The sequence below is a fragment of the Mustela nigripes genome, chromosome 12, assembly GCF_022355385.1.
Source record: "Mustela nigripes isolate SB6536 chromosome 12, MUSNIG.SB6536, whole genome shotgun sequence".
Taxonomy (NCBI): Eukaryota; Metazoa; Chordata; class Mammalia; order Carnivora; family Mustelidae; genus Mustela; species Mustela nigripes.
In genome coordinates this window covers 131,686,819-131,703,647 of record NC_081568.1, presented here as the reverse complement: position 1 = coordinate 131,703,647, position 16,829 = coordinate 131,686,819, and the positions used below count along the sequence as shown (strand labels likewise).

Genomic DNA, 16,829 nt, shown 5'->3' with positions numbered 1-16,829 from the left:
ATTGCATGGAGCACTGGGTGTGGTGCAAAAATAATGAATACTGTTATGCTGAAAATAAAAAATAAATTAAAAATAAGTAAATAAAAATTTTTTTTAAAAAAGGGTCGGATGCTTAACTAACTAAGCCACCCAGCCACCCCTGGAAAATTTTTAAACAATGACAAATGACTATATTTTCATTCAGAAGTTTTGGGTTTCTTCCATACCTTCTGTATCAATGAGCCATTAATAGTAGTGGCAAATGGGGGTGGGGTGGGGAGGTGGTTTGTGAAGTGACCCTTACACCTTCCCATCAAGTATCAACATCCATAATCCTGTACTGTGGTCTCCAGTGGCATTAAAAAAAAAAAAAATGCCTCTTAGCTAAACTGTTTCCAACAAAAAGAAAATAGAAAATGAAATTACAAAGTATTAAATACAGAAGCTTCAACTTGTCCACACTTGAAATTACATTTTCAGATTCCCTACGGTAAACGGCCTGGATCTAAAATGTATGTTGAAAGGAATTCTCCTTACCTACTGATAACAGAAAGGAAAGAAGGGAAAAGCAAGGAGGAAAAGAAAAAACAATTTTCTATGTTTAAAAATATGAGAACATATGGCTTCATCCACATGGCAAACCGCTCTCTACCTGTTTGGATCTTCAGAGGAGGGATGAGGGACATTTCTGCAACCCCAGAGAGATAGCTTTTTGCATACATAATTTAAATAAATCACTCCAGCATGAAAGAAGAGCAGAATTTTTCTAATTACCACTGCCTAAACCCCATGTGCTGTTTTTTCTTTAAAGCCACACTAGTTCATTATTCTGCCTTCAACTCTCTTAAATGATTCATTCTCCCCTTCACTCCTGAGCAGACTCTACAGGGAAGCTAGTATTTAAGTTTAATTTCTAGTGCCACTTGCTTTGGAGAGTTTGATGAGAGGAAAGGGGAAGAATCTAATTTAATAATTCTGTCGTGGTTTGGAGATGCACCCTCTGCCCCTACCCCCCAAAAATAACTAGACAAACAAGACCCTCTAGCAAGCTATAGTCTTGAGCAAAGACACCAATCGGGAAAGCAGAGCCCACGTGTGGTGGGATCTGTCACCCAAGGGAAGTGGCAGCCGGCAAGAAGGAGGGAGCGAGGGTGGGAGAGTCGAGCTGCTGCTCGCAGCTGCACCGGCCTGGGTGCTCTGAGAGACACCTGACTCCCAACTTGAAAGCACTTAGCTCTCTCCTAGATACTACAGGGGGAGAAATCAAAGGACAGGGAGGCTGGCTCGCGCATACCCCCAAGAGCAGTCCCTGTGAAAGGGACTTCCCTGTGCGCGCCGCGGGCTTCCCCAGAAGCTCGAGCCCGTGCGCAGTACAAGCCGCTCCACCACGTCCAGGGCGCCCCCCCCACCCCCACCCCACCACCACTGCCTTACCGTCCCAGCTCCGACTCCACCTCGAAGAAATCGCTCAAAGCATCCCTGTTGGAACCTTCGATCCAGTAATCCGGGATGAGGCTCCCGGCCCCTGGAGCCACACTGGCAGTGACCGAAGAGCAGGACGAGGCAGAGCACGAGGGCACCGTGACTTTGAGCATCTTCGCGGCGGGACTCCGGAAGCCGCCACCGCTGTCGCCGTCGCTGCCGGAGCGAGAAGCCCCGCCGCCTGCTGCCGCCTGCAAACGCAGGAGCGAGAGGTGGCGTCCTTCACACACGCACACACCCACCGGCGCCGCCGCTGCTTCCCCCCCTCCACCCCCCGTGCCTCCCCCGGCGCCCTGAGCTGCGCGCAAGCTGCAGCTCCCTTCCAGCACAGTCAGAAAGGAGGGAGGGAAGGTGGGTGGGTGGAGAAGGGGGCGAGGTACTGGGAGAGGGTGTGGAGAGAGAACCCAGTCGCTGCCAGCCGGAGAGGAGAGGCGGAGGCACAGCAAAGGAGAGAGATTCCCTCCCCCTTCGCTCTCTCCCTCCCCACCTCTCCTTCTCCCTCCCCACCTCTCCTCCTCCCTCCGCGGAACCTTTCCAGCCCCCTCCCTTTTTTCCTTTCTCACCCCCAGGCTGTGGCTGCTGCGGAGCGGGTTTGGGCGGCTCCGGATGCAGGAGCTTGGGGAAAGCACGAGGACCAGAGCATCATCCCACGCGCCCTCCCGCGGGAGCCGGGAGCCTGGAAGGCACCGCGCGCAGTGGGACGCTCGCTCCAGGAGTGGCGGGCGCCCAGCGCGCTCTGGGAGCACATGGGTCTGGACCACCAAGCAGAGGGTGAGAAAGGGACCTGGCTGTTGTTGGCGCTACTCATCCTTCCCCGGAGCGCGTCTAGGTGGCGAGTCCCTCCCACCTATCACCAGCTAATCAGCCATTCCCTGTTCATCCCTCTGTCAAAGCTTATATTAGCAGCTGGGGAGGGTGCCCTGTGGTCGTCGATCTCCCAGAGCTCCTGTGCCCGGCCCCAGTTGATAGCTGCAGGAGAAGGAAGCACGGGGTCCTCACTGACCTGACTCACCTTTGAGTGAAGACTTCAGTTGGAAGAGATGCTGTTGTGCTGCCGCTGGCACTGCCTCCTTTAGCACGGTTGGAGCTCCTGAAAGGGCAGGTGTTTGCTGTGTCTGGTTCACTCTCAACCTCTGAAGGCTGGAACAGAAATGACCCAGAGAATTACAGGTCTGGAAGGGCCCTGTGGAAGCCTTAATGCGGGACCTGTCACCATTCCTGGCAGAGAAGATTGCTACATTTAAAGCTATTCACTCTTCCACGGAGATGTGTCCCATCACAAGCATTCCAATGCCTGTCTGGCAACCTTCAAGCTATTCTTCTAGGTACTGGTTAAATGTATATCATTTATATTTCTACCATTGAACTTTTTTCTTTCTGGATTTCAGCAATGACAATTGCTCAGTCATATTCTGTAATAAATATATATAAAAGTAGTTATTACATCAACCTCATTTCTGGCTAAATAACTCTAGGCCCTTTCTTTAACCTTATTTCACAGGTGTCACTTTCAGAAATTTTTTTTTGTTTTATTTTCCCCCAACATGCAATAAACCCTATCACATGCCACCGTTCCTGATAACATCAATAAACAAAGTCCAATATTATTCTCTAATTTATTGATTTATTTCTGACTCTTCAGAGCTTTCATGCTATGTTGAACTCCCCCCCCCAAAAGCACTAAAAACCTCACAATTAGCCTTATTGCTAAGAATATGATCCTTAGTTGACTAAAATTGAAAAAATAAGTATAAAAACTATCCCTCACAGATAATTTTATGAAGATGAGCATATATTCAATTTACAAATGGCCCCCAAAATATCAAGTATATGTAGATTCATACAAATTCAGTGAAATACTGAGTTATTTAGTAAAAGACTGAAAATGCTTACACAACATTTTCAGAGAATGAATTCAATAATCTTCATGTTAAAAAATCAAGTGCATACTCAAGGCAAACTAATAAAACTCTAAAGTAAATTCTAGTTCTCAGGAAGTTAAGTTTCCCTTGGCTTACACAGACTGGTGGAGGAAGGGCATGGAGTAGTTGCTAGGCCATTTTTATTCACACTTCTTTGAGGCAAGTTCTGAAGTGGCAGCATTGCATGTTTATACTTGTCTTTTGTGAGCAATTCTTCTACAACATAAGTCCAAAGCAAGCATATTACATTGAAAGAGATGATAAGTCTTTTTACTTTTCCTATTTTAGGGAATGATAGCTAGAGAAACACCACTTCATGGTATAGAGGAGATTGCAGAATTGATATTTAAATTCAACACTGGTTTGGTCATTTGATACCTATGCTTTTCAAAACTGACTTTTGTAAAAGTGCTATTAACTTCAGAAGAGGGTATCTGGTTTAATAAATCAATTTATATTTATTTAAAAATAGAAGATGAAAATAAATATTATTTTAAGACAAGTGCAACAGGATTGAATCTGTATGATTTATCTTCACTCCTTACAAAATACCATCTAAAATGATCAGAAGAACAAAGGCATATATCCACAATAAGAAAGAGGAGTAATATCAACTAAATTCCAGAATCTAAGAACAGATAAACAAATGGTAATTGACTTTGAAGACTGGATATACCTGAAACTTAGATTTAAAATGGGAGAAGCCAATGAGAAAAAATCCAATTTTCACCACAAAATTCCAGAAATGCTCGGAAATTGAGTACTAGAGCCTTCTAAAGTTGGAACAGAAAATAAGACATTAGTTGAAAGCTTTTATAAGAAGTTCTTAGGTCCCTACATTTCTTCTTCCACCATTCACAGTCAAAAAACACACTTCCTAAACCCTTGGAAAAGAGAGAAGATTTAATCTTTGAAAATGTTAAACAGAAAATGAAATATGTTTTACATCATAAGGTACAGGTTGCACCATATTGAAAACAGAAGGATTTGAGAAAGTCTACATAACAAAATGTGAGATTTCCAGGTCCATTGGGCTCCCAGGATGCTGAAAAAATGGGTATATATCTATCATATGCCCGCCATACAAGAAATTAAAGGATTCCTCACTAAGAAAACTAAATAATTCAAGGAGAGAGGGACCTATGGATACTGACAATTAGGATACTCACAACAACAAAAATCCTAATTTTTTTCAAAACCTTACAGTGAAGCCTATCATTGAACAGGCTCAGAGATCCAAAGCTTCTAATTGCTTATTTTTTGTCTCACTCAAACATGCATGGATAAGCTTCCATTCTGGTATGGCAGAGTAGCTGGTATGACTAAAGCTCCTGTATATAACAATTATAATCTCTGGAGTAAATATAAAAAGGGTCCTTTAAATGTGCAAGAGAGCCATCACAATCAGAAAACTGAAAATGATGTAACCCACAAAAGAAAGGAATTTTCTGAATTAGATTCACATTTATTTAGCTTTTTCTCTGAGGGCTCCACAGGCAACACAAGTCTTAGGAGCTTGAGGTGTCAGATTTTGGGGCTGGCAGAACAGCTAGAAATTGAGGAGGAGAAAAAATTTTAGCTGTTCCTTACCTCAGAAGAGATGTAGTTAAACACACAAGTTTAACAGTGTGTTACAACAAACAAACAAACAAACAAAACTCTAAGAAAAAGATAATAGATAAATTTTTTAAAATCTTAGAAAGAAAGAAAAAGAAAAAGATAACAGAGAGGACTTGGGAGACTTTGCCACCCAGAGCTGGCCCAGCTCCCTCATCCTGATTGCTGCCTTTTGAATGGGGATTCTTCACCTATGGCTTCAGCCCTCCTGCTGTGGCCGCGAATCAGCACAGCATTCTGAAATTTTTTGGTCATTGCAATGACCTCAGTTGGGAGATGAGAAAATGCTTGAAGAATGAGTACATGGAAAAGAGGACCAAGAGCAGGGAGCATGGCAATGGGCTCAGTTTCAGAGGAAACGGAAAAATAAATTAGAGGCATACCTTGTTGAGGAAAAAAAAAAAGGTTAACAGAACCCAGAATCACTGCAAAGAATCATTAACAAACCAGTATACAATTGAAAAAATAAATACTAGGGACCCTTGGGTGGCTCAGTTGGTTAAGCCACTGCCTTCAGCTCAGGTCATGATCCCGGGGTCCTGGGATCAAGTCCTGCAGCAAGGAGCCTGCTTCTCTCTCCACCTCTACCTGCCGCTCTGTCTGCTTGTGTGCTCATGCGCGCTTTCTTTCTCTCTCTGACAAATAAATAAATAAATAAAATCTTTAAAAAAAATACTAGATATGTGAAGTGGTAGAAAAATTTGAACCACAGTCAAAAGCCCTAACAGTCAACAGAAACAAACAACAAAATGATTTAGATAGACTGGTATTCATAGACAAAGGATTTAAAACAGCTATTATAAATACATTCCAATAATTGTTTAAAAAGACAATCCCAATGAGTGTATGGATGGGTAATATTATTAGAGAAATGGAAACCACTCAAAAGAAAAAAAATGGGACTTTGAAAGCTGAATGGGCAAATTCTGAAATTTGAAAAAGAAAATCACTCATAGAGTTTACAGAAGAGTGCAGATAACAGAGGAAATAGTGGGTGAGCCTGAAGATAGACTATAACATCTAACTTCCAAGATAGTCCCCCCTAATCATCTTCTGATAATTATGCCTTTCTGAGTTCACCTATCACACTGAATCAGGGTTGACCTATGTGACAAATAGAACATGGTAGACTACGGGTATGGTGACTTCCACAGTCATAAAAGCATTAGACAATATGCCTTGATCTCTTGGATTGCTCATTGCTCATTCCAAAGGAAGCCAACTTCCATGGGATTCTCAAACAGCTCCATGGAGATGATAATGTGGAAAGGAACCAACTTACTAGCCATGTGAGTCAGCCACCACAGAAGTAAATTCTCCCAGCCCCAATCAAACTATCAAATGACTACAATCCCAGCCAACATCTGACTAAAATTTTATAAGAGACCTGAGTTGATGGGGGTCCTGGGTGGCTCAGTGGGTTAAGCCTCTGCCTTCAGTTCAGGTCATGGTCCCAGGGTCCTGGGACTGAGCCCTGCATCAGGCTCTCTGCTCAGCAAGGAGCCTGCTTCCCCTTCTCTCTCTGCCTGCCTCTCTGCCTACTTGTGATTTCTGTCAAATTAATTTTTTTAAAAAATCTTAAAAAAAAACCTGAGCTGAACCATACAACAGTTCAGAATTTCAGATAATTTAGGATTCTGAATTCATAGAAACTGTAAGAGATAAACCATTATTGCTGCTGTAAGTCACTAAATTTTGGAGTATTTTATTTTGCAGTAATAGGGAATTAATAATAACATAGCTATAGACATTATCCAATCTAGATAACAATAACAAAGGAGAATGAAAGCAAGAAATTGGGGGAAAGGGGGGGCAGGTCTCAGTGAATTATAGGACAATATCAAGATATCTCACATATCATTGAATTCCCAGGAGCTAGAGAGAAAGGACTGGGGCAGAAAATTTATTGAAAAAAATGGTTGAAATTTCCCCAAATTTTGGTAAACAACATCAACTTATAGATTTGAGAATTTCAGAAAATTAACCAGAATAAGTAGAAATAAAATCACACCTAGGTTCATCTAAGTCAAATGCTTAGAAACAGTAGATTAAACAAACGAACAAATAAACAAACAAAAACATTTTTGAAAGCATCCCCTGCTGGGGGTATGGTGGAGAAAGAGAGGAGAGAAGTAGTTATATTATATACTATACGGAAGTAATGATACAAATGACAGATGACTCCTCATCAGAAATAATGTAGGCCAAAAACAATGGAATGATATCTCTAATGTTATTTAACTCTGAAGATATTTAACTACTCAAAAAAAAAAAAACAAAAACAAACCAAAAATTAAAAAAAAAATTCCATAGATCCAGAATTCCATACTAAAGGAGTTTTTTTTTTTTGGGGGGGGGGGGCTGATTAAGGCAGAGGGAAAGGGAGAAAGGATCTTAAGCAGGCTATATGAGGCTCAGTCTCAGAACGGAACCCTATATGGGGTTCAGTCTCACAACCCTGAGATCATGACCTAAGCCAAAATCAAGTTGGACACGAAACTGACTGAGCCACCCAGGTGCCCTTAAAGGAATATTTTTAGGCTGAATGAAAATAAACAATGAAAACTCAGATACACAGAAAGGAATGAAGAAAACAAACATGGGATATACATGTAAGTAGAAAAAGCTCTAGTTCTTATTCTCCCTTTTATTTAAGAGACAACTCATGGTTTAAAGCAAAAATTATAATACTGAATTTTATGGTTTATTATATAGAAGTAAAATATGATACAAAATACTACATATAAATCCTTCTATATAATATTGGCACAAAGGTAAAATTAAGTGACAGAATGCTGATCGGTGGTTCTCAGAGGCCAACACAGGTAGACAATTGACTGAAAAAGGGTTTGAGGCAATTTTGGAATGACAGTTTTATATCATGATTTTGATGGTGATTATATGATTTTATTATGTGATTTGTCAAAACTCCTTAATTATACTTTAAAAACTGATATATTTTACTGTATGAAAACTATATATAATAAAGCTAATTTAAAATTTATAGTAACTATGCAGCTAATTCTTTAATTTAGCTAAATCAAAAGTCCATAAATACTAAAAAGGAAGAAGTTAAATTGTGCCATTAATAAATGATTTGATGTTTTATACAGAAAATCCTAGGGTTTGATTTAGACTACTAAGATTATTAAGTGAATTTAAAAAGGTCACACAGGGTATAAGATCAAAATAAAACAATCAATGGTATTTTCAAATGCTAGCAGGAAACAATTGGAAAATGGAACAAAAGAAAAAAGCATAAAATACTTAATCTTCTATGGCATAATCTACCAAATATTGCTAAGAGAAATAAATGAAAAGATATACTCTGTTCATTGATTGAAAGACTCTATATTGTTAACATGTCGATTATCTCCTAATTGGTGTATGGGCTAATTTTTTTTTTTAAGATTTTGTTTATTTATTTGACAGAGAGAGATCACAAGTAGGCAGAGAGGCAGGCAGAGGGAGAGGGGGAAACAGGCTCCCTGCTGAACAGAGAGCCCAATGTGGGGCTCGATCCCAGGACCCTGAGATCATGACCTGAGCCGAAGGCAGAGGCTTTATCCCACTGAGCCAACCAGGCACCCCTGTAGAGGCTGCTTTAGTAATCTTTGTGTGTAGAAATTAAAGTCTATTCTAAAATGTATAAAAGGATACAAAATACCTGTAATACAAAACCAATTCTGAAAAACAACAAAGCTGGAGGTCTCACTCTTTTGAATTCAAAACTTACAATAAAGCTACAGAAATGAAATCTCATAGAAATGAAAACAGTGTGGTATTGGTGTAAAGACAGAAAGAACAGGCCAAAAGAACCGAACAGAGAGCTCAGTACATACATGTGGTCAATTAATTTTCATAAAGAGTATCAAAGTAATTTAATGAGCAAAGGAAAGTCTTTTTCAGTAAATGATACTAGAAGAACTGGATAAATACATAGGGAAATATGAATGTCTGTCTTTTCCTTGTACCACATACAAAAGTTAGTTTAAGATGGATGAGCCTATGCATATAAGCTAAAACTATAGTAGCACTTCTAAAAGAAAATACTGAAGAATATCTTCAGGTACTTATAATAGATAAAAATATCTTAGACAAGACACTGTGGGCTCTAAACATAAGAGAAAAATTTTTAAATGGAATTTATCAAATTTTAAAACTTCTGCACATCAAGAGACAAAATTAAGGAAATACAAACACAAGCCACATATTGGGAGTCAATATTCTAAATACAAATATCTGACAAAGAATATATATTTGGAATACATAAAGAATTCTTAGAAATCAATACAATGGTTAAATAAAAACAATTAAAAGACTTCTGGTTTCTGCTTAGAATGTAGAAAACTGCAAAGAACACTGCTCCAATCCTTATAATACAACAAAAAACCAAAATGCAAGATAAAGATGTTCTTACCCCTTCACAGAACTGAGGTCACAGAACAACCAAGTAATCTAAAATTTTAGGACAGACAGGTGTCCACAGGAAAGATGCCAGTTGCTTACCTGTGGCAAAAATAGCCACAAACCAGTAAAAATTATTTATGAAGAATTAACAAACCGGGGGATATTGAATGTGGGTTTACAAAAGAATGTGAACCCCGGGGAGCAACATATATAGGAGGAGCTCACACCTTCTAGCAGGTTTTTTTCCACAGCCTCTACTGTGCATTCAAAGAAATGGGTGAGAGGGAAGCTGGGCAGCTCAGTTAGTTAAGTGCCCACCTTCAGCTCAGGTCATGATTCCAGGGTCCTAGGATCAAGTCCTACATCAGGCTCCATGTTCAGCGGGGAGCCTGCTTCTCCCTCTGTCTGCTGTTTCCCCTGCAAATGCTGTCTTTCTCTCTGACAAGTAAATAAATAAAATCTTAAAAAAAAAAAATAATGGGTGAGAGTTCTAAGAAAGCATGTATCATGGTACAGGCCTAGAGGAAGAAAACACCAGCTACTAGGAAAGGGTAGAAAACCAGCCATGACCTTCTCCCTTATCTTCCCTATGAAAAAAAAAAAAAAAAAGCTTTATTCTACAGGAGGCTGGAGGCAACAAACACTGTCACCTTTAGGCACTGGCACAAATCCACAAAAAAGGGAACAGGAAAATCCCTCTTCCCTGAAGGGAGAGGCAGAAATATGTCCTCAACATGGAACTACAATGGTGAAAAGCCTAGAGCTCTAAGAAGGACACATCCCCAAGACACAGGGCCTACCTAAGACTAAAATTTAATCAGAACAACAGAGGATGTCCCCTCTGCTCCCCACCACCAAGCTAACAAGCATCAAGTAACAAGTAACAGTGGAATGCTTCAAGAGCACAGACACAGACCTTTTTTGTGACATAGTGCAACTGGAAGACCTAAAGCTAAGGGCAGAGTGGGGGATAGACAGAGAGAAAAATGGTGAGAAAAACCAGCCCCCACATTAAATGAAAGATATTGGTAGAAAAATATAAAACATGTTGTGCAGTGAGGTTAAGCATAACATGAACAACCTGCAAATCCAACCAAAATCCTCACTGGATTAACTCAAACTCCCACACTAAATCCCTAGTAGAAGGGAAGGCATACCTATTTATAGACATAAAATCTATTTACCACAGTTTCCACTGTCCAAAACAAGATACACAACTTTTAATGCAAAATTATGAGGCAAATAAAGCAGCAAGAAATAAACCTACTTCTAAGAAACAAACTATAAACTGAACCAGACGCAGATATGATGGGCATGATAGAGTTATCTAACCAAGATATAAAAATAACTGTGATTATTATGTTAAAAATTCTAATGGAAGAGGTGAAAAATTTTAAGATCAGTGGGAAATTTCAGCCAAGAAAAGGGATCCAAGAGAAAAAAATCAGGATTTCAAGAAACAAAAACCCCCACAGTAATACAAATGAAGAATAACTTCAACATGCATTATCAGTGGATATATCACTGGTTAAACAAATAGTGAATTTATAGATAGGTGAATGAAAATTACCCAAATTGAAACCTAGAATACAGCATCCAAGTCCTGTGGGACAATTTTATACAGTCTAATGTATGCCTAAATGGAATTCCAGAAGGAGAAGGAATAAAGAGAGAACAAGGGAAAAAAAGTATGAGGCAGTAATAACTGAAATTTTTCAAAATTAGTAACAGACATCAAACTACAGATTCAAGAAACTTATAGAAATATCAAATACAATGGACATTTATGAGAATTTGTATTATATATGTGTGTATATACATAGTAGTATACCCCTGATGCATATTATATTTAATCTGCTCAGTGGGGAGCTTGCTTCCTACCCCACCCCCCGCAGCTGCCTCTTTCAAATTAAAAAAAATTTTTTTAATTGTCAAATTAAAATTTTTAAAGAATCTTTAAATTTCCCAGATTTCCAAACAACTGCAGAGCTCTTTTCTTCAGCTAGATATTCTCATTTCTCTTGCCTTGTTCATCTTTCCTAATGCTTTCTGGCTTTGAAAAACAATGAACTTAGCATCCATCTCAAGAAATTAGAAACAATGAAAAAGAAATTATATGCAATAAAGGGAAGTAAACTAAAAAGGGAGAATAGGAAGAGAAATTAATAAGGTAGGAAACAAATGTATCATAGAAATACTCAGAAACCCCAAATTTAGCTCTTTAAAAAGACCAATGAAATTGATGAACTTCTGGACAGATGATCATATTTGGTACATATTTCAAGAGTCATCAGAGGATATGGAAATATGAACATCTGGCCAGCTCTATATGTATTAAAGAAACTGAGAAAGAAACTAAAGAAAATAAAGATTTTATTTATTTGAGAGAGCATGAGGGGGCATAAGGGTCAAAGGAGAAGCACACTCCCTGCTGAGCAGGTTGCCCAATGCTGGACTCAATCCAAAAAGACCCCATGACCAAAGCCAAAGGCAGTTGCCTAACCAATTGAGCCACTCAGGTGCCCAATTCTTTTTTTTTTTTTTTTTTTTTTTTTTTTAAGATTTTGTTTGAGAGAGAGCAAGCACGCACACAAGGAGGTCGTGGAGGGGTAAAGGGAGAGGAGAAGCAGATTCCCTGGTTTGCAGGGAGCCCAATTCAGGTCTCAGTCTCCAGACCCTGGGATCATGACCCCAGCCAAAGGCAGATGCTTAACCAACTGAGCCACCCAGGTGCCCCAGAAAGAATAATTCTTAACTTACTTTTTGAACTCCAGATCAGTTGGTTTACAAGAAAGACATTATAAGGAAAAAAACTTTCAGACCAATATCTCTCATGGACTGAATATTTACAAACTAAGCAATATACATTAAATTATACTATATTAGGACCTAGTCTTATTATTCCAGGAACTCAAGGTTAGTTTAACATTCTAAAATCAACCATATATATTTCACCCACATTAGCAGACAGAGGAAGAAAAAGCATATGGCCATCTTAGAAGATACAGAAAAAAATGATAAAAGTCAAGTCCACTAACTATAAAAAACAAAAAGACACTTAACAAACTAGGCATAGAATCTGCAGCAAAAATCATGTTTAGAGGTGAAATGTAAAAAAATTTCCCTCTGAAATCAGAAATGATGAATACATACTCTCTACCACCACTTCTTCTTTTATTAGTATTGTGTAATAGGTCTTAATCAATGCAATATGGCAAGATTTAAAGAAAAAAAACTAAAAGAAATAAATATGGAAAGAAGGAAATGACCTGTTATTATTTATAGATGATTACTTGCTGAAAATCCAAAAGAATCTATAAATTGTTAGAATTGAAGAGTTTATAGTCAGTGAACACAAAGTCATGCAAAATTCACTATAAAATTATATTTCAGTAAAATAGCAAGAAATAACTAGAAAAGAAAAAATTTAAACTTTACTATTCAGCAATAAAAATAATAAGCTATTAACAGACACAGAAACATGAATAAGTCTCAGAAACATTAAGCCAAATGAAAGATGTCAGAGTCTGAAGAGTATGTATTGTATGCTTCCATTTATTTGAAATTCTAGAAAAAGTGAAGGTAAAATGACCTACATGGGATATATCTTGGCTCTATGAACACTGAAATTTCTGGGAAGAATAACCAAGTTACCCACAAAGAAATAATAGTCAGAATTTCATCACAGTTTTCATTAGTAACAGTGAATGCTTGAAGACAATGAAGCAATCCTTCAAAGTTCAAAGGAAAAACTGATTTCAGGGCCACCTGTATGGCTTGGTTGGTAAAGAATCTGACTCTTGACTTGAGCTCAGGTCATGACCTCAGGGTTGTGAGGTCGAGTCCTGCCTCAGGTTCATGTGGGCTCCATGCTGGGTGTGGAGCCTGTGTAAGATGCTCTCCTTCCCCACCCCTCACTCTCTCTCCCCCTCAAAAGAAAGAAAGACAGACAGAAAGAAAGACAGACAGAGAGAAAGAAAGAAAGAAAGAAAAATTGATGATTTTGAATTTATATGCTATGCACAAGTTAACTAGCATTTCAAGTGAAGCATAACAACAAACATTTCCAACTATTTAGGGACTCAGAAGATTTACCAGCCATTCATCCTCTCAGAAATAATCAACAATAGAATGAACTGCAATAAAATGTTTTAAATGTACAAGACAGTGACATAGAATACAAGAAGGAATGCTAAATGAGCAAAAAACTAAGTTTTAAAAGTTATTAGTACAAATAAAATAATGTACCTTTATATAATACATCAGTCTAGAAGCATGAGGAACACCAGAGGAGAGAGGTTAAGAGCAGAAAATACAAAAGTAAACTACAAATCCCATCCTTTCCAAGCAAAGAAGAGATATTCTGATTACTCAGACATTGATAGCAAGCTAGAAAGTTAATGGATATTGATAGCAAGTTATAAGGTTAATACATGTTAAAAAATATGAAGATAAAAATGAGAAAAATGGAAAGTCTTTATACTTTTCAAACAAGAAAGTCAGGGGAAGAAATGGAGGAAGAAAGTTTGATAGACAAAGACAAAGTGATAGAAAGAAATAGAATAACATTATAAAATATTTAAATTAGCAGTCAAGTGAATGCTGTGATGTCTCACTCAAAGTTAGCTCCATCTCTAGAAGCAGCTTGCATCCAGTTACTCATCCCATGTTTTTACCTCAATTTAGGACACTTCTGAAGGTCCCATCTTTAGGGCTCCCTGCAGGATTGGCTGAAACCTCTGGGACAAATTCATCAGAGTTCAACTTCTCCTTTTGCTCAGTACTTGCCTTATTCCCTCATAGACATTATTCCTGATTGTTCCCCAATTCATTTTGGACCTGCTTATCTCTGTCTTCTCTATCTCAGCAAATGTTTCTAACAGGACCTGATTTCACATTGTTGGTGCTAAGTAGTCCAAGGATGCAGACTTTAAAGATTGAATTTTGGTAGTCAAATGACTCACCAGTTGCTTAACAATGAAGATCCCATTATTAGTACTGAATGTAGTATAGTAGCTCCTGGCATACTGTGGCAACATATTCTGATTACCTATTGTTGCATAACAAATAATTCCAAAGCTTAGTGGTTTAAAATAACTATTTCATTATTTCTCATGATTCTGTGGGCTCAGTTGGGCAGTCTCCAGCTTCAGTGAGGTCAACTGGGGTTGCAGTCATCAAGGAGCTTAATTGAGCTCATTCACATTGTTGGAAGCTTCATTCACAGGCTTAAACTGCAAGATCACCCAGGACTGGTGATCAAAAAACAAGTGGGCTTTTCAGAGCATGGCAGCTGGATTCCAAGAGGGAACATCCCAAGAACAAGTGTTCCAAGAGAGAGGATGTGGAAACTGCTAGGTCAGTTAAAGCCTAGGCAAAAGGCATCACTCATTCCATAGTCAATTGATCAGAGTAATCACAAGCATAAGCCAGATTTAAGGGGAGAGGAAATAGGATGTGTGACACATATATATAGGATGCCATGGAATTGGGGTCATGTTAGGAGACTAGCTACTGCATAGTATTACTATTAAAATTTCACTAGTGTTGAATTGAGATGGGATCATAGTAGAAGGAAAAGCACTGATGGGTGCCATGTCTCATATCTTCAATGGGTTTGAGAAAAGTCATAATTACAAGGACAATGTAATCAGACGGATTTTGCTGAGTGCAACCAAGCACTGGAGAAAGAATATAAAAAGCCACCGATGATTTATCACCAATTAAAGGCAAAGTGGGAAAGACCAGAGGGTCTCTGTGGCAGCTTTTGAAAAGAACCTCACCTGCTGCAACAAGACACAGAAAGAGTGGTGAATCAGGTACAGGACTTAATTATAAAGATTACTAGTTGCAGAGAAAGATAATTCTCAATCCTGGAAAGTTTGCTATGTCAAGGTCAGGCCCTTTATCAAAACTAGTGGACTCTGAGTCTTGATATGGAACCATCATCCAGTTGATGCATTGGAGAAACCGGAAACCAGAAGCCTCAGACTTCCCTGGACCACTTGGCCCATTATAGTGGCCCACTCACCTCTCCCTAATATAGGCTCTTACACCTCCCTTGCTTGGAGATGATACCAAGGTCACTGTCTTGTGAGACAGTAAGCATACCACTCAGCACCTATCCTCTTACCATCTCTCCCTGGTCTCCAGACCCAATAACTTAGGGTCAAGTCACAACATAATGCAACACATCAGGGAAGTGTTGGGGCTGCTATACCACGAAAGGGACCACAGTCTGAAGGAGCTGTAAGACATAGCCAACATGGAGTGGCACAAATTTGGATCCCGAGGTTTCTGAATCAAGGAAGTCAGAACATAAAATTCTATAAGGAAGAGTTTATGAGCATGGGAACTGCTCCTTTCGATACCGGATTTAAGCTCCCAGGTGGAAATCTGTGTGCTGAGCCATAAAGAAAATTATCATTATTCAAAAAAACAAATCATACAGGACAAGTTTTCTTTTCAAATTTCAGTGAAATAAGAAATTAACAAAAAAATAGCAAAAAGAGTCATGCACTTGCAAATTTTTAAATGCCCTTCAGATAAAAATAAAATTGAAATCAGTTATAATTTAAACCCTTTATAATGAGTAAAAATGAAAGCACTAATTATAATAATCTGTGTTATGTAGTCAAAACAGTACTCACAGAAATAGTCATAATTTTAAATGAATGTATTAGTAAACAACAAAGACTGAAAAATAAATGAGTTTAGATTAGGTAACTGGTATTTTTTTTTTAAGATTTATTTATTTATTTGACAGAGAGAAAGAGAGAGAGAGATCCATCACAAGTAGGCTGAGCAGAGAGCCTGACGCAGGGCTCCATCCCAGGACCCTGAGATCATGACCTGAGCTGAAGGCATAGGCTTAACCCACTGAGCCACTCAGGCGCCCCTAAGTAACTGGTATTTTGAACTATGAGAAATTGATAGAATACAAACATAACACAAATTTTTTTTTAAAGATTTTATTTATTTATCAGAGAGAGAGAGGGGGAGAGAGCGAGCACAGGCAGACAGAATGGCAGGCAGAGGCAGAGGGAGAAGCAGGCTCCCCGCTGAGCAAGGAGCCCAGGACGCTGGGATCATGACCTGAGCCAAAGGCAGCTGCTTAACCAACTGAGCCACCCAGGCGTCCCCACAAATTTATTTTTTCACTATCCTCTTAAATCCATTCTACAATCTTATTCGTCCCCACTCCGATAAAATATTGAGAAAAATTCATAGCTTTCCTGATTAATTTTTAACAGTAAAAACAAAACAAAACAAAAAAACAAAAAACCTTCCAGTCACTTCTAATAACTATTACAGTTTTATTTAAATAATTGAACCATCCATTTTAGTGAAATAGTCTACAGTGGGATTTTAGTTAATCTTTTACTTTTCTCCTCCCCAGCTCAAGTTCATTTCAGGCTG

At 38.8% G+C, this 16,829-nt stretch overlaps 1 protein-coding gene across 5 annotated transcripts in view; it reads right to left on the bottom strand.

Moving 5' to 3' along the window:
* CAMK4 (calcium/calmodulin dependent protein kinase IV) overlaps nucleotides 1–2,863 on the bottom strand; it is a 242,090-nt gene extending 239,227 nt beyond the window's left edge. Inside the window, exons 1-2 of one of the 5 annotated variants that reach the window (XM_059418352.1) lie at nucleotides 2,474–2,863; nucleotides 1,414–1,652 (exon numbers count right to left, since the gene is read on the bottom strand). In XM_059418352.1, coding sequence (XP_059274335.1) covers nucleotides 1,414–1,574 — 161 coding nt within the window. In that variant the 5' untranslated portion in view covers nucleotides 1,575–1,652; nucleotides 2,474–2,863. Of the gene's footprint in view, nucleotides 1–1,413; nucleotides 1,653–2,024; nucleotides 2,223–2,473 lie in introns of those variants that run through there. The other 4 variants (XM_059418353.1, XM_059418354.1, XM_059418351.1 and 1 more) reach the window with 4 other exon arrangements.
* Between the last annotated feature and the right edge of the window lie 13,966 nt (nucleotides 2,864–16,829).